Source organism: Coturnix japonica, chromosome 1, assembly GCF_054131305.1.
Source record: "Coturnix japonica strain WE chromosome 1, WE-NBRP24, whole genome shotgun sequence".
Taxonomy (NCBI): domain Eukaryota; kingdom Metazoa; phylum Chordata; class Aves; order Galliformes; family Phasianidae; genus Coturnix; species Coturnix japonica.
Genome location: NC_140663.1, coordinates 166,724,851 through 166,752,575, shown reverse-complemented (window position 1 = coordinate 166,752,575; position 27,725 = coordinate 166,724,851). Strand labels below are relative to the sequence as shown.

General features: G+C 38.4%; 1 protein-coding gene across 3 annotated transcripts in view; it reads left to right on the top strand.

The window, feature by feature from the left end:
• ARHGAP42 (Rho GTPase activating protein 42) overlaps window positions 1-27,725 on the top strand; it is a 144,603-nt gene that overhangs the window by 44,459 nt on the left and 72,419 nt on the right. For all 3 annotated transcript variants that reach the window (XM_085508805.1, XM_015852280.3, XM_085508800.1), the window contains one exon: window positions 6,514-6,575. In XM_085508805.1, the coding sequence (XP_085364931.1) occupies window positions 6,514-6,575 (62 nt within the window). The remainder of the gene's footprint in view (window positions 1-6,513; window positions 6,576-27,725) is intronic.

Below are 27,725 nucleotides of genomic sequence, written 5' to 3'. Positions count from 1 at the left end.
GCTTATTGGACATGGTATTAGCTTACAAACCGAAATTAGCATAAATACATAAACAATATTACCTTAAGCGGAAAGAAAGTAGTTATTCTGTTGCCTTGAATATCTGGGAAATGAAACCCAGAAAACAATAACATTGGTAAGAAAAGCAACAATTTCAAATCCCTTTGCCTTGCCCTCCCATCCCCTTCCTTTATCTTCTCATCTGTTTTCCCAGTAAATACTATTAATGGTACAGTTCTGAACTGAAGTTTCTCCATTGCTACTTCGCAAGTGAGGGAGGTGTAGACCTGGGGTACAGAAGTGACAGAAGAAATAGTATCAGTCATTGCACAAACGATTCAGTGAGTTTGCATACTGAGGTGCTGATCCTGCAGCATGTTCCCTTTAGGCTAAACTGCATTTGTAATTCCATTTAAAGCTGTAGGTAACTGTACTCTTTCAATGTTTTATGGGCTTTATGCAGTTGGAAAAAAAGAAAAAAGGTGAAAAAGAATTCTGAACCAATCAGTCCAGGTTGTGAAGGTGATAAAGGAAATCTCAGGCCTGTAAGATTGAGATCTATTTAAATTCATAATCAACATATTGAAAACTGAAGTGAATTTTGGGCTTTTGGGACTGTATTTCAGGACGTTTCTCATTTGGATTTGCCATAGTGCTGCTATTTTGAGACACATATTTAGTTACCTTCAGAGAGATGCTGCATATCCCATCTGGTTTTAATGACAGCCCCGGTTCCTGTTGTGTATAAAATACCAAGAAAGCAAATTATTGTGTCTTTATTCCAGGTACTTGTGATGGCTTTCTCAGTGTTAATCTGAAATATGTGATTTTTGGCTTTTTTGCATCTCCTCAGGAAACCGTCTGTTGCTCCCCTTATCCTACATCTCCATATGGACTTATACTCCATCCCCACACACTCTTTCAGTATGGCTTAAAGCCACAGAAAGAAACACGGAAATTGTATGTGTGCAAATAAGACTTGTCATTAAAAACTCTGGAAATACCTCTGTGAAATGAACTGTTGAAGAATACATTTAGTTGCATTTCAAGTGGAAAAGGAAGTTTTATCTCCCAGCCCTCCCACCTACACTTATGTTTGTTGTGATTTGTGACTAAAGTCGTTAGTGTTAATCCTTAGGAAATTTCCATGTAGGTCCGATGTCCGTTTTGATTTCTGATGTGGTAATATGTTATTATGTAATATGGGAAAAACTCCCCTGGAGGCATTAGTTGGTGCTTGTGCTCCAGTGTTCACATACCTAAAAAAAATAATGGCAATAGATGCTTGAAATACTATAAAATCTAGTTTAGTCTGTTGTTTAGAGTATTTGAATATTGCCTACTCATAATTCAAAACGGCCTGTATAATAACTATAAGGTAAACTGTCCACAAAGAAGAGTTGTATGGTGTGTTTGAAATGTTCAGGATGAAAAAAAAATACAAGACATGCTCAATTTGGGAGAAGAAAACATTGCTGATCTTTGCCATCATGCTTTAAGCAGTAGATTCTATTCACAACGAAGCAAACAAATTAAAAGACTTTAAAAATAAAATAGTAGGAGCTGCTTTTCCTGAACAAGGAATTTTTTTGCAACAAATTCCTGCTAGGTTGAGAACACTCCAGAGAGAACAACTGGTGAGCTGTTTTAATCGTGATGAATGAAACCATGAGTGTAGAGCAGGGTAAATACACAGTTGTTTTTATGTGTTGGAAGTTGGCTTTGCACAGAAATCATTTCCATCACAATACCAAGTGTGTCTTACAAATCCTTTGAATTACCATTAAATAAGAAGCAGATTGTACAGCTATTTGGATTATGTGAGCTAATAATTTGCAGGGAATACCATGTTACTAAGTTGATTGAGGCAGCACTTTGCATTACCTAAAGCAGCCTATCAGTAATAATTGTTTTGTGAAAATAATTGAAATACCTTATTATAAAATATAATAATAATAATAATAATATGTTAATTTACATATTGTATTCCACATGATCATTATGTTTTCAGCATTTATTTCTTAACAGCATATTCCCATGACATTTCCACTTGTAATGTAATTTGATTCTTCCTCCCTCCCACACCCTTTGGTATTTACAAAGTTCACTTTAATTCCTCTGAGCATATTCTGGTTAAAAACGGCATGTTGCAGTTATAAGAAAGGGTTGTGACGTTTTGGGTGGGACTCGTGGACTTTGTGACAGACAGAGATAGGCCACGTTTAACACACATGCTTCTGATTTTGAAATCTTCTATTTTTTAATTACACAGTGTATCTTGAATTATTATTGTAGGAACATTTGTGAGTCCCATGTTTGCTGTGGAACAAAACTGCTGAGCTCTTTACTGAGGGCTGTGTTTTTCATCCTTCTGTTGTCCAGTATAGTCCCAAAATGAGACAGAATTCTCACATACATGCAACCAAAGGAGGTTTGTACAACAAAGAAGGAAGAAAGAAGGAAAAAGGGGCAGGGGACCACCTGCTGCCTCAAGCACATATGAAGTTCTCTGGGGACATATTCTGCTTATAATGATATCAGGCTCATACATCCTATGGAAAGAAGGGTGTACTGTTATAAAAGATTCAGAATTACTGCAATACTGATTAGTATTGTAGGGTAGCTAGTGGTGGCAAATTTTTTTTGACACGTGATGCTTAATGCAGTGCAGTAGCAAGGACAGAAGAACCACTGAAGCCACCAGAGACATCCCTGTTGCTGAGCTCCATCTGTGTACAGGCATTGCATCCTTCAGTACTCTCTGAATTACACATTGTGCTTGTTGTTTTCCCCCGCGTGCCTCCTGTGCTGGAAAGAGATGCTCAGAGAAAACAAAATGTGTTTGTGTGCTGGGCAGTGTAGTCAGTACTGATGTGAAGATACCTGAGCAACAACTGTATTTCTAGGATCAGAGACGTACCTTGCTTTTGTGCTGCAGTAGGGTGTGGGTTCTGTGTTCCTAATAAAACTTTGGCCCTAATAATCTACCCCAAAAATAAGGCACTGGGGATAGGAGGATATCAGCAGCTTCTCAGTCTTTACCCGAGGCATTGTATAGGGGTTATGTTAGTAACTGAAGATTTTGCTTGATGTGTATCATACTAATATAGATTTGTACACTTAACAACATTTTTTATTTTTTTTTTCATTCTTTTTTTTTTCCTCTGACTGACCTGCTTTTATTTACATCCTTTGCAAAAGTTTTGACTTAGAAGATAAAAGCCTCCGGTTAAGCCACAAAATAAGAAAGCTGCCTTAAAACCTTCTCTTACCGGTTTTATTTTATTTCTTTCTTGCCATCTTTCTGCTCAGTTTCTTGTTCATACTACTCATTATTTACTACCTTTTTGCACTGTGAACACTGAATATTTTCTTACCAGAGAGCATATTTTATTTCCTCTCACCTATATTACTTTTTTTCTTGTCTGTTCCTAACCTTTTCCATGTGATTTACATGAAGACCTAGTCATTTATTATGGCGCTGGGATCTGGCAGTGTTTGTTCTTGGCCAGTAAAAGCTGTAAAATGTTAACTTTCTCACTACAGATGATGCTGAAGGAAAATTTCAGGAGATTCTGTTGTAATAAAGATGATTTTAGTGCTGTGATCAGAAGCTTAAGTGAAGAGTACCATGAAGTTTGATGTGGGTAGGGAAAACTGTTATTTCAGTAGGTTTTGGGTCTGGCGTCTTCACAAAGATCTGATGCTGGGAATGATAGTTTTTCTTTGAAATAATTTCTGTCATTGTAACTGACTCTATGATAAAACACAAAAAAGGAGAGAGGGATGGATTTATAACATGTGACTGCAGGAACACATCATCTTGCGGTTAAAAATGAGCAATTATTTCACTGAAATGATCTGGAAACAATTTATCTTGCTGACTTTACTAGAAATTCAGTTTTTATTTTCTTCTGTGCATCCTAATTCCCTGAGTAGGTAGCAAAACTCAGCACGTTTTATTTAGTTTCTTTATTATTTTCTTCTTTTTTCTTTTTTTTTTTTCTTGTGGTGGGTAAAGAGTCACTCTGCCACAGGTGTAAAGGAGGAGCTGGCTCTGTCCTGTTTTCGACTGGCAATGGGAAAGTAGATACTTTACCTGATAGTCAACAAATGTCACACAATCAAAGGATCACAGAATGGTTTGGATGACCTTGGAGCCCATTCTGTTCCAACCCACTGCCGTGGGCATAGACACTTCCTACCAGCTCAGACTGCCCAAGGCCTCATCCCACCTGGCCTTGAACGCCTCCAAATATGGGTCATACACAGCGTCTCTGGGCAGCCTGTGCCAGTGCCTCACCATCTTCAGCTCTCTATTACTTCCTCATCAGTTGACTTCACCAGTCAGTTAGCTATTTCTTTACTTGGTTTTGACAGGTGAGATATTATGAGATGACTGTAAGTGACTGAGCTAACTCGGTGGACAGCAGACCAAGGTCTGGATGTCAAACATTGAGCTAAAAGTTTTATCTAGGAGACCTAGAACTTCTCTTACTGAAAACGTGCCAAAATTAATTTTCTGGCACTTGTGATCTGAGGGAAAAGTCTAATAGGAAAAGGCTTGAGACCCAGCGGGATGACTGTCTAACTCACTGGGTGTATTTGTGCTGAACAGAGAGCTCATGAGTGATGATGGGGAAGGATTTGTCAGCGAATAATGAACTGGAGGGCAAGATGTGCAAGTTTAATGTTATAGCTACAAAAAATAAACTAGGTGAGGTCTTGGCAGAAGAAACTGGAACAATTAGTAAAGTGTTCTTTGCCTGTAAAAAGTTAAAAGAGAACAAGAAGAATGCAAAGATGACCACTGCAAGGTCATAAAAGAAAAGGAATAAAGCAACAGTTTGGGGATGATCCAGCAATTAAGTAGCAATTTGTGCATGCTCAAAATATGCTTATGGCAAGCTAGATACTGATTCCATTTTAGGAAGTAAGAGAATATAGCAGATCCTCAATAAAATCCACTTAATCCAGTTTTTCAGGGATTGAGCCATGTCATTTGAGTAGCAAAATTGGTTAAAGTACTTAAGAAGATGGAAAAAAATGGTATTGAGAATCGAAAATAAACTAAACAAGTCCCCTATGGGTGGCAGTTCCCCCAGCCCTCCTGCCCCACTGCAGGTTGCTCTGGCACAGGCTGCTCCTATGGGGATATCCATGGGCTGTGCCTCCTTCAGCCCTCATCCGCTGCTGCACAGTGGGCTCCTTTATGGCTGCACACGGAGATGTGGTCTGCATGGTGCCCATGGTCTGCAGGGGGACAGCCTGCTCCTCTGTAGGCCTCTCCTGGACTGCAGGGAACTTTGCTGCTCAGTGCTTGGAGCACCTCCTGCCCTTCTCCTGTGCTGACCTTGGAGGCTGCAGGGTCACTTCTCCCCCATCTCTCACCCCTCTCCCACTGCAGTTGCACAGCACTGTTTCCCTCCCTCCAATCCACTCTCCCAGAGGTGCTCCCGGTGTTGCTCATGGCTCAGCTCTGCCCAGCAGTGTGTCCCTGCAGGAGCAGCTGGAGCTACTCTGTTCTGACATGGGGCAGTGCTACAGTTCTCGAGCTACAACACCTTCTCACCTAAACCTTAGTGCAATAGTAAAGAGGACGATAGTTTGCTTAGCAAACTCTCAGAAGCTATGAAGTTTGTTTTTTTTATTCCTTTCAAGCCTGTTCTTTCAAATATTCCACAAATTTTGTTCTGATTTTTAACCCCCCCTGTTATTACCGCACCCCTCTTTAGATCATGTCAAGTTTGTTGAGGGAAACTCTCAGGAGAAGGTCAAAGGATCTACTTTGCTTTAAAATATTGATTCCCTTCTGACATTTTTGACTGTGGAACAGTGATGCAGAATTCTGAATAGCCCATATTCCCTTGAAAAGTAATGTAAATAACCAGACAGGAGTTTTGTAGAGAGGTTAGTGCTGCATGTTTCATGAGAATGAGGCCTTAAGAGCATTTTCTATTTTCTCACCAAGTTTTATGAGTTAAGGCTTTCATCATGTTCCTGTTGACATCCAGCATAGTCCTTGGACTGATATTTGAAAGCAACTTTGAGCAATGCTTCTTTCATGGTTACAGCAAAATTCTTCTGAAATCTTGACTTCCAATTTTTCACCTAAATATTTATCGTTACTCTTTGGAATTTTTGTGGCTGCACTGTAATATGAGAAACTCAAGATTTTTCCTTGCAGTCTATTTTTTGCTGTCTGATTCTGTGGCTGAATGTAAAATTCTTTGTTTCGAAGCTGGTCTTGGCATCTTTCAGAACAGTCTGTTTGCCACATTCCTTTTAAAATGGCTTTTTTTTTTTTTTTTTTTTTTTTAAATACCTGACAATTCCTTTCCTCTCTGCTGCTGCCCTGCTGCTCACTTCAGTCTTTGCATCATATAATGAATACTGACTGCAGGGAAGTGCTGAGTAAGACTTGATCTTATAGCTCCAGCTGCAGTCCAGTTAACAGATTTACCTGGTCATAAATACAGTGGTGACCTTTTTCTTTTGTGGTTTCCTTTTCAGCTCAATCACTGAAAGAGTTTGCACGGCTCCTGATTGCTGTAGAAGAGGAAAGGAGACGACTGGTAAGTTTGCTAGCAGAAATGTTTTGCACTGGGCCTCCTTTTATATAAAATAAGCCTTTTCCCATTCCTTTTGAAGTTTATCTTTTTATTTCATTTTTTTAACCTGTGCGTTTCATATGAATCATTTGAAATTGTGCAAAGGCAGAAATGTGCTAACTTAGACAGTTTTTAATGGGTTGTTCAGCCAATACTCTGCACCTGTCCAAAACTGTTCTCTATTTATTTATTTTTTTCAGAATAGGCTTCTAATGCTTCTGTACCTTTCCTTTTCCCCATCCTGCCATATTAGTTACAAGGTGCAATAAACTAAACTGTAAACAAAATATATTGGAATGGAAATCAAGATCAATACTTTGGTTTAATGAAATAATTCTTATAGTATTGACCAGAGGACGCACAGTAGTAACAAATGTGATGTATTAAGAAGAGAAACCCGGTTTATCACCTCAGAGATTTGTCCACAATATATTATAGAACAGACCTATCAGATTTGTCCTTTGTTGAATTATTTGTATTCCCTTTGTTTCCATACTGATGAGTATACAGTTTGCATTCATTTACATTTCTCTTCAGGTGTAGCTTTGTTAAAGAAGTTTGCAGTGTATTCTCTTATAAGGATTTTTTAAGTAAGTTCCACGTAAATCACACTACATTTTTATTCCACGGATGTCAATCACAAATAAAGAAGTTTTAAGGATTAACCTCACCAAGGGGATTTTTAAAACTATTGTGAAAGATGAATCATCACAGATCTGTCCATTGATTGTGTCTGTCCTTGTTTCCCTTTCACTTATGAGTACTTAGGGAGGTGAAAGAAAAAATTTTCTGACTCAGATTCAGGGAAATTTATTAATCCAGGAAGAACCTCACATAAGGCTTTCCTGTTCTTTGGAGCATAGAAGACAGAGAGTAGGTCTCCCACTACTTCCACTTGTATAACTATTCTAAAGTGGCAAAATGGTAAATGCTCATATGGTAGAGTTACATAGTTACTGTCATCTAAGCTTATAAAAGGCAAAATTTTTGCTTGATGAACAATTTTCGTTGATTTTTAATTTATGTTGGGTATGTGGAACTGAGAGGGAGATTGGGAAGGTGAAGTGTTCAGGACTGACCACTTTAAAGCATGTTTACCAGGATACACATTAATGACTCAGTTAAGCAGCTTTTCAAATGAATAATTTTCCCATTTAAGTTAAAGATTATTTGAGCAAACTATTAGGAAAAGGAAATACAATGAAAAGGTGAAGGTTTTGTTTTCCAAACTGATTAATCTTTCCCAGTATATGTATATAATCTCCCTTGATTTTATTCTTTATTCTTTATTCTTTTTCTTCCTTCAAATGCATCACTTTTTCACTTTTAGAAGTATCTGTCCTCTCTGTATTTTATAATTTGATACCTCAGTGAAATGTTTTTACTTGTTTATCTTGTAGAAAGGCCATTAGAGGGGAAACAAAACACTTAATGTTGTTAAGTAAAAAAGAAACAGTCAGATAGATACTTGTCATTTTATTTTGCTGTGAATTCAATGAGTATGCATGAATTGAATTGTTGAGCTCTTGGATCCCATTGCACTGTCAGAGGCTCCGATGAGATTTCAGTACTATGGAAAACTATTTTGCAAGTTGTTACAAATTCAGTAGAATACTGTCATCAAATCACTGTAAACCAAATGGGAAATAGTTCACAAATAGAGACTCTATATTTGAAGGGGTTTAAAAGCAGTATCATTCTTTTTCTTCAGACTGAATGCCATGTGCTGAGATCTTCATGAACATACAGATATGTCACTGATACTTGCGTAGGAGAATTGAGCAAACAGGATTTGTTGGTTTTTTAAAAGATGGGTCTTTCTGTTGCTGGAATTCACTTCATTATTCTTGCAATGAACCTTCCTAAAATAGTTGGTCATGTTAGAGTTAAATGCAAACATGAGACCCCTAGGTGCAGGATAAAGACATATTGACTGGATGGTTACATAGTTCTTGTGCTCAATCTATTCTTCACCGGTTAAATTTCATAAGTGAAAAAGATAGATTGCTCTTAATTTGTTTGTTTATTCATTTTCTAACTGTGTGCTCAACATACACTGTGAAGACATTTACATCAAATTTTCCACTGCACTTAGTATAGCTGGGCTATATTATTTGCTGTTCTGCCCTTGATCACCAAGTTCTAAATACTCTGCAGAAGTAGCTAAAGTGTTGCTGACATACTGGCAACCTGAAAAAAGGCCACCTTTTTCCAAGGTGCTTAAGATATTTGTGATTCTCCATCTTTCATCTTACTGCGGATTTCTGCATCACGGAATCCAGAGGAGCTCCGAGATCTGGTTTAGTGGTTTGCAGTAGCTACAGTAATGGGAGGACTGTTGGATTAGATGATCTTGTAGGTCCTTTCCAACCTTGTGATTCTGTGATTCTCTGTTAGGATAGCGTGCCATGCTAGATGTTGAACAGATAGCTTGTAATAAGAGTTTTCTTCTTAAGAACTTCATGATTTAACTGTGAAATCTTCAAAACATTTCTTGACTGTTTCTGAGGAAGTCTGAAGCAGTATTGTGTACACTTTGATTCCTCAGCTGGAATCCTTTTAAGCCAGCCAGCCTGCAGAGTAGTGATGATTTCAGAAAAGGTTGTCAGCTGACTGGTGAGCTTCAGCCAAGGAACGCGAGACTTTTAGCACTTGATTTCATTTGTTTTTGCATAAAAAGGGAATACTGGTAAAAGTGATGATAAACATGGAATATAGCTTGTTCTTTTTAGTGTTTTTTGGAAAAGAGTTGGAATAAAACAACTAGTCAGAGTAATGACCGTTTATAGACAAACTTATTCATGCCATTTACAACTGCCTTCTAATCCTTGAAGTGTGTGACAGTAAAAGACAGTTTTCTATCAGCTAATGCTGAGTGTAGAACATTATGGATTGACAGATGTTAATTTTACTTACTAGCTAATGATTTTGTTTCCTTACTTTGAATTTGATGTACTTGTGATCCTGGCAAATGAGCATATAAGAGCATAAATTAGATTTCAATGTAGAAAGTGCAGATTGATATTAGTTTATTTTTTCATCTGAATAGCTTTGGTAACTGCCTGTTAAATTCTGTAGAGTGAAAACTGTTTTTGTTTCAGTGAATGCAGAGAGTGCAGTTGTTGGAATGCTTACCCACTGAACACAGTTCTTTCAAATGGTCTAGGAAATTGTTAGAGAAACTCCTATTGCTTCTTAAATGAATAACTGAAAAGAACTTGGTTTTGCTTTATTGGGAAGAAGATATTGAAAAAAAAGTAATATGGACAGTATTATTGGGAAAAAAACATTGAAGTATAAGATGAAATATTACTGTGTGATATATAAATAAATATTTTGTTTCCTAAAGCTTTGCAGCCATTATTATTGGCAGCAGTAATAAATTGGTGATTATTGTGGGTAAATTTCTCATGTCCTCTGTTTTATTTGCTGATGCAGAATAACCATAGTCTTAGAAAAAACAGTGATAAACAGTGATTTTGCACCAAATATACCCTCTTAGAATGTAAGTAGAGGAAGCAGTAACTCATAAGACACCTTTTATAACACACAACATTCCTTTATGTTGACAAATGCTGGGTTCTGACTTCTGGGATTTGCAAGTAGTGTACGAATGGAATAGGAAGTCAGAGCTATCCCTGCTGCCTTTTCAGTGTCTTCAGGAGCAAGCCACCAGGACATGTAAAATAATGGCTTCTATTTCCTAGTGATTACTGGGGAACAACAGACATTTGCAGGAATTCTAACTTCGTGTCAGTGTTTTGGTCTATATCAAGGGAACATACTTAAAATAATTTCCTTCTGCTCTTGTGGAATTTACAATGTTTTTGTTAAAATAAATGATACCCTTTTTAATTTTAGGTATTCCGGCTTTATTTATGTTTCCTATTCATTTGATACTGTTAGTAAAATGTATGACAAACAGAAATGTACTGGGAGTAATATAAAATAATAATTCCTATTTCTGTCATAGAATTAATTGTATTTTGGCACTGTAGACGGAATGGTTCTTGTTACTGACTTCCTCTTTGTTGAGATCCCTTATTAATTTGAAGTACTAAATGTATTATTTTGAGTGTTATGTTACCTTTATTGTAGCTCTGTGGTGGCTTCACCCTAATAGGCAGCTGAACTCCACCACAGCTGCTTTCACTCCCTTCCCAGCTGCTGTTTACTTCAAATTCTGCCAAAGAATCACAAAATTGCTGAGGCTGGAAAAGGACTTCAAGAGGTTGAGTTTAATCTCCCTGCTAAAGCAGGTTCCCAACAGTAGGTTGCACCAGTAGTCATCCCAATAGGTCTTGAATATCTGCATACAAGGAGACTCCACAGACTCCACAACCTCTTCCAGTACTCTACGCGATAGGTCTTGAATATCTGCATACAAGGAGACTCCACCACCTCTTCCAGTACTCTGGCATCCTTACCATAAAGAAGTTCTGCTTTCTGATCTGAGTAATTTGCAAATACTGTAAGAAGTATTAGAGAAACAAAAGGAAAAAAAGCCTTCCTCCTCAATTCTCCCATTAATGAATTTATTTGTATTTATTTTAAACTAAGACAGGGGAGGTTTAGGTTAGATATAAGAAGGAAGTTTTTTACCCTGAGGGTGGTGACGCACTGGAACAGGTTGCCCAAGGAGGCTGTGGATGCCCCATCCCTGCAGGCATTCAGGGCCAGGCTGTATGTGGCTCTGGGCAGCCTGGTCTGATGGTTAGTGACCCTGCACACAGCAGGGGGTTAAAACTGGATTATAATTGTGGTCCTTTTCAACCCAGGCCATTCTGCCATTCTGTGATTCTATGATATTATTGGGGGCGTTATTCTGTGTTCAGGGTAGAGTTGCTAAATCTTGCTGCCTTCACTGATGTCACCTTATTTCTGTGCCTGAAAGTAGACAGGAGGGGTCCGTGTGTAGAGAAGGATGCAAGCACTGCATCAGCAGGTTATGTCTTAATCCTCTTGTGTCATCGAGGCAAAGGACATTGGGTCTAAAATATTAGCCTGAGGGAAATGTCTACTAGTCCAGCCTTTACTTGTGTTCTTGTGTAGAGTATTTCTTGGACTGTTTAAGAAAATGTCAGGTCTTCTATGTTGAGTTGGTTCAAGTGTTGGTCTGACTGTAGTGAATCTAGTTGGAGAAGTGATGCAGCTGGAAAAATAATTCTTTTGACCTTGACTTTCTATCAACTACTTCCCCTCACATCAGTTCACTCCAGGAAAATGACTTTCTAGGCCACTATTACCGTCAAGGAAATAGTAATTTTTTAGATGTAGTTAATATAAAGAAAAAAATGCTAGTATTTTAACTATTCGATTCTCTACAGGCAGTGTAGTCTGTGATCACCGTAACTGGTAATGAAATCAGAGAGAGGCTTGTTTCTTTCCTGCAGGCTTCCTGGAGGCAGGTTTGCAACATGATCTCTAGTTTGCTCATCAGGAAAAATTTGCTGTGCTGCTTTGTCTCTTGCTGTGTCTCAGGCTGTTGTGATTTAACTCGGCAGGTAGTGAAGCACCACACAGTCATTTGCTCATCCTCTCTCCCAGTGGACTGGAGAAGAAAATAAATTAAAAAGAAGTAGAACTGGTGTGTTGAGATAGAAACTTTTCATGAGGGCTGCTCCAAAAGCAATGCCTTCTATTTTACTATGTTTGCCCACAGCATCAGAGGCAGATGTTGGTGGTTTGGCAGCACAGGTTGAACTTTCCCACCAATAGTTCCATTTTGTTGCTGTGTGACAGATAGCAGCAGAGAGGCAGTCTGACAAACAGCTTCTGACATGGAAGTGCCTATGAAGCAAAGGTGTGACACTGAATTCTGTGGAAAAAAATGGCACCCGTTGACATTCACTGATGCGTGCTGAATGTTTCTAGAGACCAAACAGTGGATATATATAACAGAGACCAGGCGGTGTGTTTCAGCAGTGGGAACAACAGAGGAGAAAAGCCACTTTCTGGATGGCTGTGTAGGCTCTTGTTCATGCCTGGTGAAAATGTACATTTAATGGTGGTTACTGTTGAAAACCAGTGTTTTGTAGCTGAGAATTTGCTGAATATCAAATGGTATTATTGTGCTCTTTGTATCAAGTTGCAGTTTCCATAAGTAAATAAATAAGAAGTTTTATTTTCAAAGTGCCCTATATAATAAGGCAGAAAAGGAAGATGAAAAAAAAAAGTAGTAGTTATAATAATATAATAGATAAAAAGATAAATGATGCATATTGCAATTGCTCACTGCCTGCTGGTCATTACGCAGCCAGTCTGCACCATTTTTCAAGGCTTTTTGCACATGTTGTATGATCTGGAATATTTCTTTGTCCAGTTTTAGGTCACCTGGTTCTGTCCCCTCCCAACTCCTTGTGCCCCTTGAGTCCATGTAATGACAGGACAGCGCAAGGAGTTGAGAACCTGAAATGTCCTTGGCTCTTTGCAGTACTGCTCAGCAGCAAATAAAACAACAGTGTACTATCAACATTGTTTTTCTCTTAAAGCCAAACATAGAGTCATACCAGACACTATGAAGTCAACTCTGTCCCAGCTGAAAGCAGGATAAAGAGCAGAAGGAACCATCTTTGCTATCTTTCTCAACACCACTTAAGTACAAAAATACACATGCTCAATGAATGTTTCTTAACATTTGTGCGCAATTTAAGAACAGAAATGCAGTCCAGTGTAGTAAAAGTAAACAGCTCACTTTCTGTTATTACTAATATAGTTTAGCAGTTAGCATCTATACGTACACATGGATGTCTGAATTTTCTCCAACATAAAAGACACGTACTAGGCCAGACAGTTTGGAATTAAAATCAGGTGCTCTTCATACCTAATTAACTGGCTCTCCCAGATGGTAGTGTCAGCTTCTGTGAGTTTCTCACATGTTAATGTTTAGGAATACACATGGAGCTGCTAATGTCATTTTTTCAGTTGCAGAATTGGTTTGGTGCATTCCTAATTTGTGTAAAGTATATTTCTAAATTTCTGTAATCATTTTCATTCTTTAGAATTGTGGACTCCAGTATTAATGCAGACATTTTAGTCTCTGCAGTGATTCAGGTAGTTGTGAGTTCAGCTTATATATGTCACTAACCAGTGTCTTCTTAGGTGACATTTGATGGAGTAAAGAAAAAGATGTTTGCACTTGAGTATTTCAAAGCAAACAGATCTTTGGTAAAGCAACCCAACCCACCTGCAATGAAGTGATGTATTTAATGTGTGGCTATGAAGAGAAATGGAATGGATTTCTTGTAGCAGTGGGCATGCGCTGTACACATAACTACTCTCTAATAATGCCAAACACGCTGTTATCTGACCATCTGCCTCTTTTTTTCTTTTTTAATGAACTTTGATTTTATCTCCACTTCTCTCAATAGTATGAGAAAAGGTACTTCATTCCTATGAACAATTTATTTCAGAAGTTTTCTTAATCTAATCTGCTCTCTGGAGTAATCTGAATCCCAGATTCAGAATCCATGAGTCTGTGTCTTATTCACTGTCTTGATAGAGGTGATCAAAAAGGGAAATGGATGCAAGTGCTTTATGTACCTAAGGGTACCTGCATTTAAAAACAAATCAACTAACAAACATCTTTCCAGAAGAAAGCTAGTTGACAAAGTCTTCTGAAAGTCATGGCAGCTGAGTATTGTATTTTGGGGAGCTACTGAGCCCACAGCCATGGCCCAGCTAGAGATGTTTCATCTGAAGTATTCTCATTGAGATGTTAAGATTTGCAGAACACTTAGATTGTTTTTTATATTTTCAACTGTCTGTAGAAGCTTCAGTTATTGTTACTCTGAACAGCTCTTTCAGATGCCTGTCCCTGAGCTAGTGCTCTTACTTTGAATTAAGACTGAAAGTGATGAACGGTCTTGTTTACTTCCCCAGCAGCCGTGCCAGTTTATGCACCCACTCCAGAAGAATGTCCTGGCAGAGAGCAAAACAAAACAAAACAAAACATCTTACTGGTTGTTTTTCAGCCACATTGCCAGAAACTTTCAGCATCACAAGGGAGGGCAAAAGAGAAGTCAAAGAGAGCATAAATAAGCAATGCAACATCAGCAATCCTGCTTAAGTTAGCATGACAGCCAAAATCATTGCCAGTTGTCTGACACTCTGTGCAGTGTTCATTGCAGCCTTTCTAAAACACCTAGCTGTGGTCAAGGGAAGAAATTGTTTTTCTGGTGGTTAAAAGAGATCACAGCAGAACATGTGGAAGGTTTCCAGTGATGGGGCTACAGCTACAGCCTTATAGATTAAAAAAGTTGTGAGTTCTTTTTCTTTGAATACCTGACCTTCAGTAAAAGACTGCCTTTAAATACAGTACATGCTACACCTTTCTCTCACTCTAAGCTGGCTCTCACACTGTGCTGGCAAGTTAAATGAGAGCTTTCTAAATTGACTTCTGCTATTAGTCACATTCCCATATGAGCAGAAATAAACAAAGAACGGAACTGTTTTTAGCCCTTTTGCTCTAAGTGTCTTGTCACAGTAAGTGCTATCCTATTTCCTGCACGTCCCATAATCCTGCATCCTGTTCCCAATTCACTTATTTTAAACTTTCACCACAGACAATTGGCAGAGCCTTCTAAATTATAACTGTTCATCATTTGAAGCTTAAATAGCTTCTGAGCAGCTTTGAGGCTTGCATAACCTTAGCTATCAGTAAACCTTTATATGCATGCAGTTGTATTTCATTGTGTAAAATCAATTTAATACTATCTATAAACTTATATATATACATATATATTATTATTATTATTATTTTCTTCTTATGGATGTTTATTGTTACACCTCATTTTAAGGAAAATCATGACCTCATGACCTTCTCCTGTGGTTGGAGGGAGTTGGCTTTAGCAACTACTTTGTACTTTTCTAATGCGCTCTTGAAATTTCTGTTGGGTACAGAAGTGTGCTGTATGTACACGTGCTTTTTGTTTCCTGAGAGAATACGTGCTTACAAGCTGGGAGTTAAGGGTTCCTGGGCATAGGACCATTACAAACACTGTGGCTGACTTTGGCTTAGTGCCTGGACATGTTCATTCATGAATAGTTATTAAAACAAAATACAACTTCCAATTGCATTCGGATCTGAGAGTAATGAGTTTCCTCAGCCCCTTTCTTTTATTATTTTTCTGGACAATGATTTTAGAGGTTCATTGGTGTTGATTAGGTCAGGAAGCAGGCACAGCTCAAAGGCAAAGCATTCAACCACCAGGCCGACTATCTCAGCATTCTATTTTACTCACTATTTTACAGCAGCTGTGCTGGATAATGCAAAGTGATTCTTAGGTCGTGAAGGTTAGGAGCTATTAACCCCACTTTTGCAGTTACTAGAATTGACCCATTTACCCATGGTGACCCACAGCAGCTGAGAAGGTGAAAATTCTTTTTCATATCAGAGGGCAGCACAGATTGGACAGATGATGCCTGCAGGACAGCACAATTCCATGTAGCTGCTGTGTTAATTCTCAGCCTCTTGGAGCAGCAGTCAAATGTTAAATGATGCCTCATGAACTGCTGCCTACTTACAGGGATGGGTGCCCCACCCCTGGAGGTGTTCAAGGCTGGATTGGTTCTGTGCTTCCTGATCTAGTGTTTGGCAACCCTGCCCTCAACAGGGGAGTTGGTGCTTAATAATCTTTAACGTTCCTTCCAACTTAGGCCATTCTGTTGATTTTGTTATTCTCCTTCCTTAGTCCCAGTGCCCACCACTTATCTACTGATGTGATGCTTTTAAATTTGATCTGAATATACAACGTATCTGAATGTTTTTATTTTGTTTTGTTTTGTTTTGCCACCTGAGGGATGACACAAGCAGATTCATTCATCTCTAGCTGTGAAAAAGGAGTGTTATTCAAGGAGAGTGTTAGAGAGACAAGCAGTCTACCAGTGGTGAGATATTCTGATGTCAAGCGTAAAGACTGTGCTGAAAATACAAGAGACTTGGGTGGCTGAAGTCATAAGGATGGTTTGCTGCTTTCATTTTTAAGGCATCTCAGATTTTGGCTGGTTGGATTTCAGTAATTTTTATTTATATATTTGTGAAAAACAAACAGAAATGCAGAGGTTTCTTCTGAACACCAAGAAGCATTACTGTGAAGTGCAGGTAACATAGCATGGGCACAGGCTGCCCAGAGGGGCTGCAGAGACCTTGGAGATCCTCATAGGTAATTAAAAGCTAAAAACAACAACATTGACTCATGTTCACTGCAATCTGATAAAGCTTTATATATGTATATGTACACACAGTTCTAAATTAAACATGATTTCTGTAAAGACTGACCATTTGAACTGTTCAGAACACTGGGGATAACTGAGCATATGTTTAAATAATGTATGCATAATTTGCCTTCTTCTGTTTGTGTATTTATTGTCATACTTAAGGATTTTCAGAAACCCTTGAATTTAAAAGTAATGAGCTGAAGATCTGATACAACAGTTCTCAGACCATCTCTTTTGCATTTCTCTGCATTAATTCCTGAAAAGAGGGAATTTGCACTTGACGAGTAGAACTGTTGTTTCTTTGTGTGGAATATATGTGCACTGCTTACATCATCTGGCTCAGAAGAGGCAATCATCTGACAGGAAGAAATTGAGAGAGAATTTACGCTGAGTGTCAGGAAAACTTCCTCAGGATGAACTATATTGTGAAATGCTCTGCCAAGGAAAACAGAAGTGTCTAAAGCACAAAATGAGCCTGAGCCCAGTTTGAAATGTAGTATAGAAGAAGAGTAAGTACTTTCTATTGTTGACTTATTCAGTGACTGTAGACACTTCTTAGCCTGAGTCACAGTTAATCAGATTGTCATGAAATACTGTTTAGTAAATTATTTTGAAGATGTCTGTATTGAAAATGAGCTGAGAATACCAGACACTTTTCACAAAGACTTCTAGTCTCTGTTTTTTTAATGGAGTGGGATTATCAGGAAGAGGAGAGTCAGAAGTTGGGCATTCCCTAATGAATATCTGCTTTTCCTACTGTGTTTAAGAGTTATTAGACGTGACTTTTTAGCAAGACCACTTTGTGTGAGGCTATAAGAAGCTTTTATTATTTAGGAGCCTAAATTTTGTGCAGAGTTCTGTAGCTGGCTAATTTTCCTGTTTCTTTATAGAAAGCAAGGAAACTGTTAAGTCAGATATACTTGTTTCTGGCAATTTGGAAAATTTACAATAAAAGCTCTATTAATCACATATCTGCCAGCATCTCTTGGCTTCCTTCTTGGGACATCAATTTAGTTATTTCTATCTCTGACTGCCTCTATTAAATGTTCATCTAGGTTTCTTTGTGATGTTGTTTTTTCTTCAGTTGTTTCTTTTGGTTAATAATTGAGGTTGTTCCTGTTTTGGTCTGGGAAATATTTGCTGATGACATTCAGGTACTCAAGCTGATCTCTTTTAGAAGACTGTTGCTGAAGAGCAGCCTCCTTGTCCCATCTGCCTTAATTTCTTTATGTTCTCTCTCCAAAGAAGGCACTCACTTTCTGTTTATTGAGGAAAGCATATGAAAAGTCAGCTTCAGGATTTCTGACAAATGGCACTTTTTAAAATAAATGCTGTGCTGAGTCTGACAGCTCAGTATCCCTTAAGGGATAATGTGCAGTAATTAAAAAACATTGTTTTTACTGTTCATAGTAAGTCAGAAAGTTCTTGCTTTGGATAGTGAAGTGTTTATTTGTTCTTTTATTGATTTCCAGCTTTCCCTTCACATAGCAGAGGACCTCACAAGGAGTCTGGCTAGTGTGTGTTTGCTGATCTCTGGAGAAGCTTTGTTGACATCTGCACAGTGAGAAAAACAGGCTTGGCCACAGCAGTTACAGATCAGGACTAGGAAAAGCAGAGAGACAAAATAATAACCGTGCAGAACTTATTTGGGGTGAAATATACCTACCTGTAACAGCCAGCATAAAAGCACCTGGGAAGGTTTGAAGTGGGAACCTTGTAATGGAAATCTTGTTGCTTATTTACAAAAATTTGTCTTAATCATCTAATACATGAGACCATTAATAATTTGAATTTAAATTAAGTAGTAATAATAATAATAGCAAGGAAAGAAAACCACCACAACTCCTCCACTAAGACAGACATTCCTACATTTCTTAAAGTAGAAATTTTCTTCTGATACAAGAAGCTTTGTGCGTTTTTTGCTTCGGTTTTAGTTTTTATTCATGTGGAAAAAATACTGTTTTTGAGATTAATTTAAGAGGTGAAGGATATTTTTAACACAGTAAAACAACTGCACTGATCAGTGTTCTCAGTAGACTAGTTTACTATTAAAAATATTATGAAGCTTAGGTATATTTGAATTACAAGTCTTTTTCTTATTTAATTCAGTGCTCCAATTTTGCTGTTTCATCCGTTTATGTAGTCATTTCCCCCATTAAAACATGTAATGTAAACACTCCACCTGAGGACTTTCTGTTTGTTTTGAATTCCAAAAAGGGAAGAAAAAAACAGAATATTTTTTGTTTCCTTTGGTTTTCTGAAATGACATTCTCAAGTTTTCTTTTGCTTTCTTTACGGTTTGAACTCTCAGCCTAGTCAAGAGACGTGGACTGTTTGTATTAGAGGTAGTGATAAAAAGATAAATACCCAAACTTGTAAGTACACAGTGGAGCTGTTTTGCCTTCATTGTGGTTGTGCTTGTGATTACTTTATCTTTTACAAATTTCACTGAGACACACCATAGAGTAAGCCATAAAAAGGAATGGCCATCTCTCACCAGATGCTTAGCCATCTACCCTGACCGAATCCTTTGCTGATTTATTTCTGTCTGCTAAATATTTTCAGGAGGATGAAAGCAAGCTGAGCTTATGTTTATTTGTTTGTTTTTCTTTGACACCCGTCAGCGTTCAGTTTGTTGAGGGACAGAAATTTATAGTTCTGTTAGAAAGCAAAAAGCCAATAGAAGAAAATGCTTCAGACGCCTTGGTAATTTTGCACAGATAAAAGCATTCTTCAGCAACTTATAAACTGATCTCACTTATGTAGAAGGTTAGAAATAATTGTGTGAATGGAAATAAGAAGCAAGATGAAGAGAGAGAGCCGAGCAGAAGCTCCCTTTGCAGGGAGGTGGGCAAAGCTTCTTGCATTAGTGAGGGCAGTGACAAACACACTGAGTTTGGTATTTTCATAATGAGATAATGTCCTGGGTTCAGTCTTATTTGGAATCCTTTCCTTTAGGCCACAATAATAGTTCTGTAAGTTACAGGAAAAGAAATCTGTGCTGTTAGGAACTTCCCAGCTGTTAAGATCATTGCCTGTTGTAGACAGGTTTTTAGCTTATCCTGGGTGAGACTGATTTCCTTGAATCATGCTATTAGGAGAGGTGTTGATCTGCCTGAGGGTAGTATGGCACTACAGAGGGAACTGGACAGACTGGATGGATAGACCAAGGCAAACTGTATGAGTTTCATTAGGGCCAAGTGTTGGGTCCTGTATTTTGGTCACAACAAACCCAGGCAACCCTACAGGCTTGGGGAGGAATGTCTAGAAAGCTGCCTGATGGAAAGGGACCTTGGTGAACTGATGGACAGGTGGCTGAATATGAGTCAGTAGTGTGCCCAGGTGGCCAAGACGACCAATGGCATCCTGGCTTGCATCAAGAATGGTGTGGTGAGCAGGACTAGGGAAGTCATCCTGTCCCTGTACTTGGCGTTGGTGAGGCATCAAGTCGAGTACTGTGTTCAGTTTTGGGCACCTCAGTACAGAGAGGACACTGAGGTGCTGGAGCAGGTCCAAAGAAGGGCAACAAGGCTTGTGAAGGGCTTAGAGAATGTGCCCTATGAGGAGAGGCTGAAGGAACTGGGGCTGCTTAGTCTGGGGAAAAGGAGGCTGAGAGGAGACCTTATTGCTCTCTTTCAGTATCTGAAAGGTGCTTGCAGTGAGAGAAGGGCTGGTCTCATTGGTGACAGGTGACAGGACAAGGGTAAATGGCCTCAAGTTGTGCCAGGGTAAGTTTGGGTTGGATATCTGGAAAAACTTCATTACAGAAAGGGTTGTTAAGCACTGGAATAGTCTGCCCAGGGAGCTGGTTGAGCCACCATCCCTGGATGTGGTTGTTAGGGTAATATGGTTGGGTTGCAGTTGGACTTGATTTTCAAGGTCTTTTCCAACCTGAGCAATGCAATGATTCTATGATGTTATTGTGAGCATTTTTTAAATGGGCTGTGGTGCCCAGTTGTAAATGTACAGCAGCAGCCTGAGAACCCAAATTAAACAGAGCTTAATAAAGGTAGTATTACGGGATCTAAGTGTACAGTTCTGTTGATCCATAACTTCCTTTAGATAGATAGGACATGCATATTTTCCAGATTCAGTGTCAGTAGTCAAATGATGTTACAAAGGTAATAGTCCTCAAAATTTCAGCAGGGAGATTTCTGAGCAACCCTGAATTACTCCCAGATGTTTTCCTGGCCATAACCACTAGGCACAAGACACAACAGTGCCTCAACAATACAATTTTACACAAAAGCTAACAGGGAGCAGATAAAAAAAGCATTGAAGCATCAGAATTCCTTTCCAGGGCATCTCCCTTCTGAGCTGAACATGTCTGGATAACGACTGTGGGTGTGCAGTGGTAGAGGAAGCTGATATTTTAAGCTTTCATATCAGTGCCTGGAGCTGCATCTTTGTTGCTGTTCTCAAACCAGGGGCACAGTGGACCCAGGGCTGCTCAGACTCGGGGGCTAGTTTGCTTACCCTGCTGACAATAAGCAAAGTACCAGTAGCTGTGCACCTTTTGGCAATGTGAAGTCCAAGTAGCACTTCCATCATCCAAGCTTTTATTGCTAATGAGGGCCCTTTATTCAAGTCTGTTTCTTGGCAAGGCATACTAAAAGAGGGATGGACTCTGTTCAAAGTTACTATGGAAGAGTAGTAACAGCCTTACTAACAGCATGCCACTATTTACATCCTTATTTGATACCTGTAATACATGGGATAGTATTTGTCATTTGAATAGAGACTCAACACACGAGAAGAGCTTTGTAGTTTACTGTTTTTATTCAGGTTACAAAGCGAGAAGGGGAGAAATACAAGAAAAGAGAATGTAGGGAACAAGCTGAATTTTGAAATGAATGAGTTTCATATTACATTCACTTCTGCATTTTTTGCCTCAATCATTTCAGCTACGTTATGAAGTGTAACTTCTCTGAATGTATTTAGGCTCCTTTTGTACACAGATGTTTCTTCTGGAGATTGCTTCAGCAAGCACAGGATTCCTTTGCCGGTGTGTGCCTGTGGGAGAGGAGTTATGAGCTCACTCTGAAAACACTTCAAGGTCTAAGATCTGATTTCCTTCAGTTTAGCACATGTAACTGTTATGGGTTCATTCATCATCATAAAACTCATTGTGTCCTTTAATAATTCAGCTCGATTTTACATCTTATTACCAAACTCTAGTATTGACTTTCTTAAGAGCATTATATATTGCTATGCAATCTCCGTTTTAATTTATAGACCTCTCATAAATGCTGTTTTCCATCAGGCAGCCCTTTGTTTCCTGTACCACTGGTCTGTAAGCAGAAGGTGGTCATGTTTTACTTTATCCTTTCTAAGAAAGATTTTTCATCTATCCATTTCCCTGTCTGCCTTGTAAAATTTAGTTTGCTGTATTTCTTGAAGGTTATTCTCATTCACATTTATATTAACTGCAGTTGGTAATGGCCAAAAGCACACATTTTGTTATGTAATCTTATTGTAAAATGTGTTCTAAATGTGAATTTGTGATATACATAAGTTTTAAAACAGCAAATACATTTCAAACTCTGTAGTAAATTGTTAAAGATACTTTTAAACATTATCACCATGTTCTTTTCATATTGTACTTTGAGTTCATAAGGTACTATTGAAACTGTTGGTAGCAAGAAGATGTGATTTTACCTTCATTGGCTCAAAGTTTGAGCTGTTTAACCTGTGCGACAATAAAATACCCTCAGAAATTTTTATGCATACAATTGTATTTTACAGATATATGTGTAACAAATATGACTGCTTTCAGTCCTTCATTTCCTTCAGGCATTGTTTTGTGCATCTTGAAGATGTAAAATAGAATTAATGTAAGCATTTATAGGAATTTCATTTCAGCGATTTAGAACACTTGTGAAAGGCACAGATGAAGTGCCCCTCCGAGAGCAAGTCTACTTTCTGCATGCGGATGACATTACATGGTGTAAATAATTTTTAGGATCGCCAGTAAAATACACATGACATCTCATTGCCACTGTGTGTTACCAGAAGCAGCATTCTTGCTGGGTACATGGCAGGTTTGTAGCCTATGACTTACTGCTTGTTGGGGTGATGGATACTGTGCATCTGCTGCTCAGCCCCAACTCAGCAGGACAGCCTGAGCCTCAGCTATCAACCTGTCCTCAGCTGCTGGTATGGTTTGTCAAAGACTGATGCATCTAGTAGAAACTGATTACAAAAAAATTCTATTTCTGGCCCACATAAAAACAGTAGTAATTGAGCAGGTTCTTCTTGGTGGTGTTTGAAAGTTGTGCTTGAAGTGTTAGTGATGTATCAATAGTAGAGAGTGCTGTGTTTATGACCAAAACAGATTGGTATGCAGACATTAAAACTTAATTACTGTAAAATAACAACGATTCTGGGACTTTAAGTATCATGATATTTTCTCTTCAAATATTTATAAGGTAACAAAGATGTTTAAGCATGCTACAGATTCGCAAATGTGGAATTTGAAGCAGATGGAACGATTATTTAGCTTTTCCCTCCAGAGGCATCATGGGCAATGAATGCATAGAGTGAACAAGATAGTTAAAAGGAAGTAGCATTAGGAAGAAGCATTAAATGAACACTAAGCATTCTTTATCCTAGATAAGCCAAAGCACCATTTTTTCCATCATAAAAGAAATCATTTAATATATGGAAATTTTGCAGCCAGCTTCAGGCTCTTTTGCCTACAGTGATAAATTTAGAAAGGACTGTCAAGATATATGTGAAGTTTCTTGGCATAACTTTATGGTGCAGTTATTCTCATCTAAGAATGTGCCTTTTCGTGTGTGTCCTCTTTAAAATCATGGTCTCATCATTAAATATTGTTTGTTGTGGTTGCTGTTCAGGAAGAGATGAGCAACTCGTTAAGAAAAGAAATCAGAACATGTTTGAAGTCACCGACCACTCTCCATATTGTGCTGCTAAATATTTCTTTCTGTTAGGAACTTGTCCTTGTGCCTGTGTAAAACCTTGCCATTAGAAACAACACAGTTGTTTCAGTAAGGGAGTTAAGTGAATGAGGTCAGGTTCTCTTTTCCGAAGACCTGGATTCTCTGTTTCCCTGGGTCAGTCTCATCCAAGTCAGACGTGCAGCAATTGCTCCAAAGCCAGCTGGGGGCACTTCATACCCTTCAGTAAAAGAGATCCTGGGAAGCAGGAGCAGTGTGCTGCAGCAGGACCCTGAGATGCAAGGGAGAACGCTCATTTCTGAGACTGAGTCATCTTAAGAGAAATGATTTGCAATGACAACCTCAGGCTTTAACGTGCAACGTGGATAAATCAGACAGGGGCTTTTGAATGTACCTGTTGCAGCACTCCACACATACATCGCATGGTGCTCACTGTAGTAACTACACTGAAAATTAAGTAAATCAAATTAAATCAAAATGGATAAAAACATTACTTCCTTTTGTGCTTAAGAATAAGCTGCATTCTATGTTATCTAGTGTATTTTAATAACATTTAAATCACATAGGACACATTTAGCTTCTCTTCAGAGAATTCTGTTAAAATTGGTTTGACTATTTTTTTAATTCTTCAAGGAAGTCATTTCTTACCTTGTTTCACTGGTTGTATTTCTTTGGTAATTTATTCTTGATCATTTGGGGGTTGATGACTACATCTGTTGCTCAGCTGTTGAGATACACATGCACTTCTAGTCAGAATTACCTACATGGAAGTAGAGGTGCATACTGCTGGGTTTGGTCACAGAGAATCCAGTGATGTTATGACTTCCTGTCTTTAAGTTGTCTAAAGAGGAACTGTGTGCTTCTTTATCTCCATTGACTGGAAAATGAAAGTTGTACGCCTGTAACAAGTGCAGATACTATGTGTCTGATGCAGAGTGCATTGCATAGGAAATCCTTGAGACTGCTGGCTACTGGTGTTGCATTATGGAGATGGAGGTGTCCTCTGTCAGGTCTTTGTGCTGGCAGTGTATGGACTGCCATTAGAGTTCACCTCCCAAACTCTGTGTGGAAGCTGTTACAAGAACATACAAAGACTTCTCATTCTCTTGTCTCTTAAATGCCAGCCCTTAGAGTTCATATTTCATTGTTATGATTTGGCTCCAAGAAGGGGAACCAGTGTTAGTACAGTGAATTCTCAGTTGCGGGTCTTCAGATTGTAGAAGACAAACCTTTACTTCTGGGAGAAGGAAAGAAAATTCTATTCCACAGTTATTGCGCATGAGGAAGATATTGGTTCCTTCTTTCATAACGAAAGAATGAGCTTCCTGCTCCTGCTGGGCACTGAGGTTTTTCAGTAGCTGAAGGACTGTAGATGTTACTGTTCACTATGGGGATGGAGATGCTACAAAAAAAAAAGGGAAGGTGCTTGAGAGTGATTGTGCTTTGATAGGTACTCACTCCTTCTACTGATATAATGGAAATATTGTAAGCAATTCTTTTGTATTACATGCTGTACTCATAAAGAAAAATATTTTCTTCCCTGCCTGATATTTGAGAGAAACAAAGGAAACTTGCAAATGGGAGCGGGATCACTGGAGGATTTTTATATTCTCTCCATTCTATGGAATAAGATCACATCTGGTTAAGGATCACAGACTCAGTCACGACACTCTCTGAAAGGTTGAATTGTTTTACATTGCGTTTAGCAGTCTCCTTAGCAACAGTGGGATGAATTTATTCTTTTTTTTTTTTCCTCTTTCCCATCCAGGTGTGGTTCCACTTCCAATACTTTCAAGTATTCTTTCAGTTGCCTTCCCTCACTGAGGTCCTTGGCTTTTCTTTGTTCCATTCGTACAGAAAATGGTGCTTCTCTCACTCAGGAGAATAATGAAGTGTTTCCCTTCCTTCTTAGCCTAGGAATATCGCTTTCCATCTGTTAGTACTGCTAACCTGGTATTCTTCACCTGATGTACCCTGTAGCTTACTTGGGCTGTAGACTGTCAAGGGAAGGAGCGGAGTTAAGATCACTGCCACCTTGACGGACTGTTAATTTTGTGAAATCTTATTCTATATGAAAACAGAGAAAAACCATGAAATATGCAGGTTTTTAAGAAGCAATGTTATTACCTTGACGTCTGTGAAAGATTCTTGTTCATTTCTGTAACAGCTTACTTGACCAGAAGGGATTAACAGAACTGAATGTCTGAATTAAAAAATAGCCTTTAAATCTTTACTTCCTCTTCTTTTTCTGTTACTGCAACACAAGTTTTATACTTTTCTTTTGCTGTTCTGTGGTAAGCGAGGACAGTCACATGTCTGGGAGGGCAGTAGGGCACACTGAATGCTTGGCTAATTGTTATGGGATTTCACTTTACTGAGGAAACAAACTGTACAGTTGGAAGTCTCCTGCTTGGCTGGAGTCTGCAGCATCCTGAAGGAAGACAGAGGAAAAGTGAAGACAGGAAAAAGTGAAGACTTCTGAGCTGTAGGCCTAGTGTCTGGGGGGGCAGCAACTGTTGCCTCCAGTGGGGCACTCCTGCACAGGTGGGGATAAGGCACATCTGAATACTGAGGCAGAGAGCTCTGGCAGTGTCAGGATCATTCCTGGGGTCCCCACTGAAATTTTTTGCATTCCAGAGATGTTTGAGCTTTGCAGGAGAATCTACTTCTGCTTGAACTATGAGGTTGTAAGAATTCCATCAAAAGTACCCTAAATTGATCCTAAAAATCAGTATTTCTGCAATTACAAATATTTCTGAAAGTGAAAAAAAAAAAAAAAAAAAAGAAACCAACCTAAGAATGTGATGGCAAATACTTTGAAGGAAGCTTTCAAATCTAGGTTATGTATCTAACATTTGATATTTTGTGGGAAGCTTTTGTTCACCAAAACCTCTGCCAAGTAATTACAAACTCAAGGTAAATAAAAATAGCAGTAATGATTGTAATTTTCTGCTTAAGTTATTCTGCTTATATACAATATTCAAGGTATTGTATCAGCATGTGATTTTAGAATGAAAATTTCAAGGTTTAAAAAGTTGTTGATAGAATGTGAGTCAAGGGGTATTCACAAAGACTAACTACTCAGAGGTGGCTGCTGCTTCTTGTGCTAGTATTACAATTAGAGAAGATCCTTGAGATGATGTTCCATTCTTAACACAAAATCATAGCATGGGTTAGGTAGAAAAGAACCTTAAAGCCCACTCAGGCCTTGAATATTGTTTCTGTAAAAGTGAGAGGGATTAAAATAAACTTCAGATATATTATTTCCTTTGTATGTGATTTGACTATGCAGTTATCTGTACAAGCTGTAAAAATATTTGTCCTACTTAGGTCTAATAGTAGGGACAGGCACTGAAATGCACGTTATTAAGTTTACGCAATATTTATAGTTTTTAGCTTTCAAAATAAGAACTGAGGTGTTAAATACACAACTAGTGCTTCACAGTGACATGTTCATATACTTTGTAGCATGTGAACCTGATCCATAAGTAAATTATGTAAATGCTTAGTTGTCTGTGTTTGGTCTCTATCGTTGCATTTGAAGTTGTACTGATTAGGAGCTGTTGATACATGCCACATATTAAAAGTGTTTGTTGTGTTTTGTTTTGTTGTTGCTTTTTGTGTTTTGTTTTGGTGTGTTTTTTTCCTGATAGATTATGACGTTAGGAATTATTCAGATTTAGGGAAAATATTCCAAATTCTATTATTCATTTCTTGTCAAAAAAGGCAATATATTTTTACATTAGTGTTGCATTACTGTGAATTTATTTGCTGTTAGATTTGTTTTCTCGTTTGAACGATTTTAATTTGTATTTTCTAAGAGTCTTTCACTAACATGAGACAAATCAGTGTTCGTCAGCATTCAGTAACAATGAGTCATTCAGTACTTAAGGGAACTGTGTTTTCTGTCCATTATGCCAGCATGGTAATTCTGTGCTGTAGTGAAAAGTGCTTGTAGGAGATTTGAAGCAAGTAA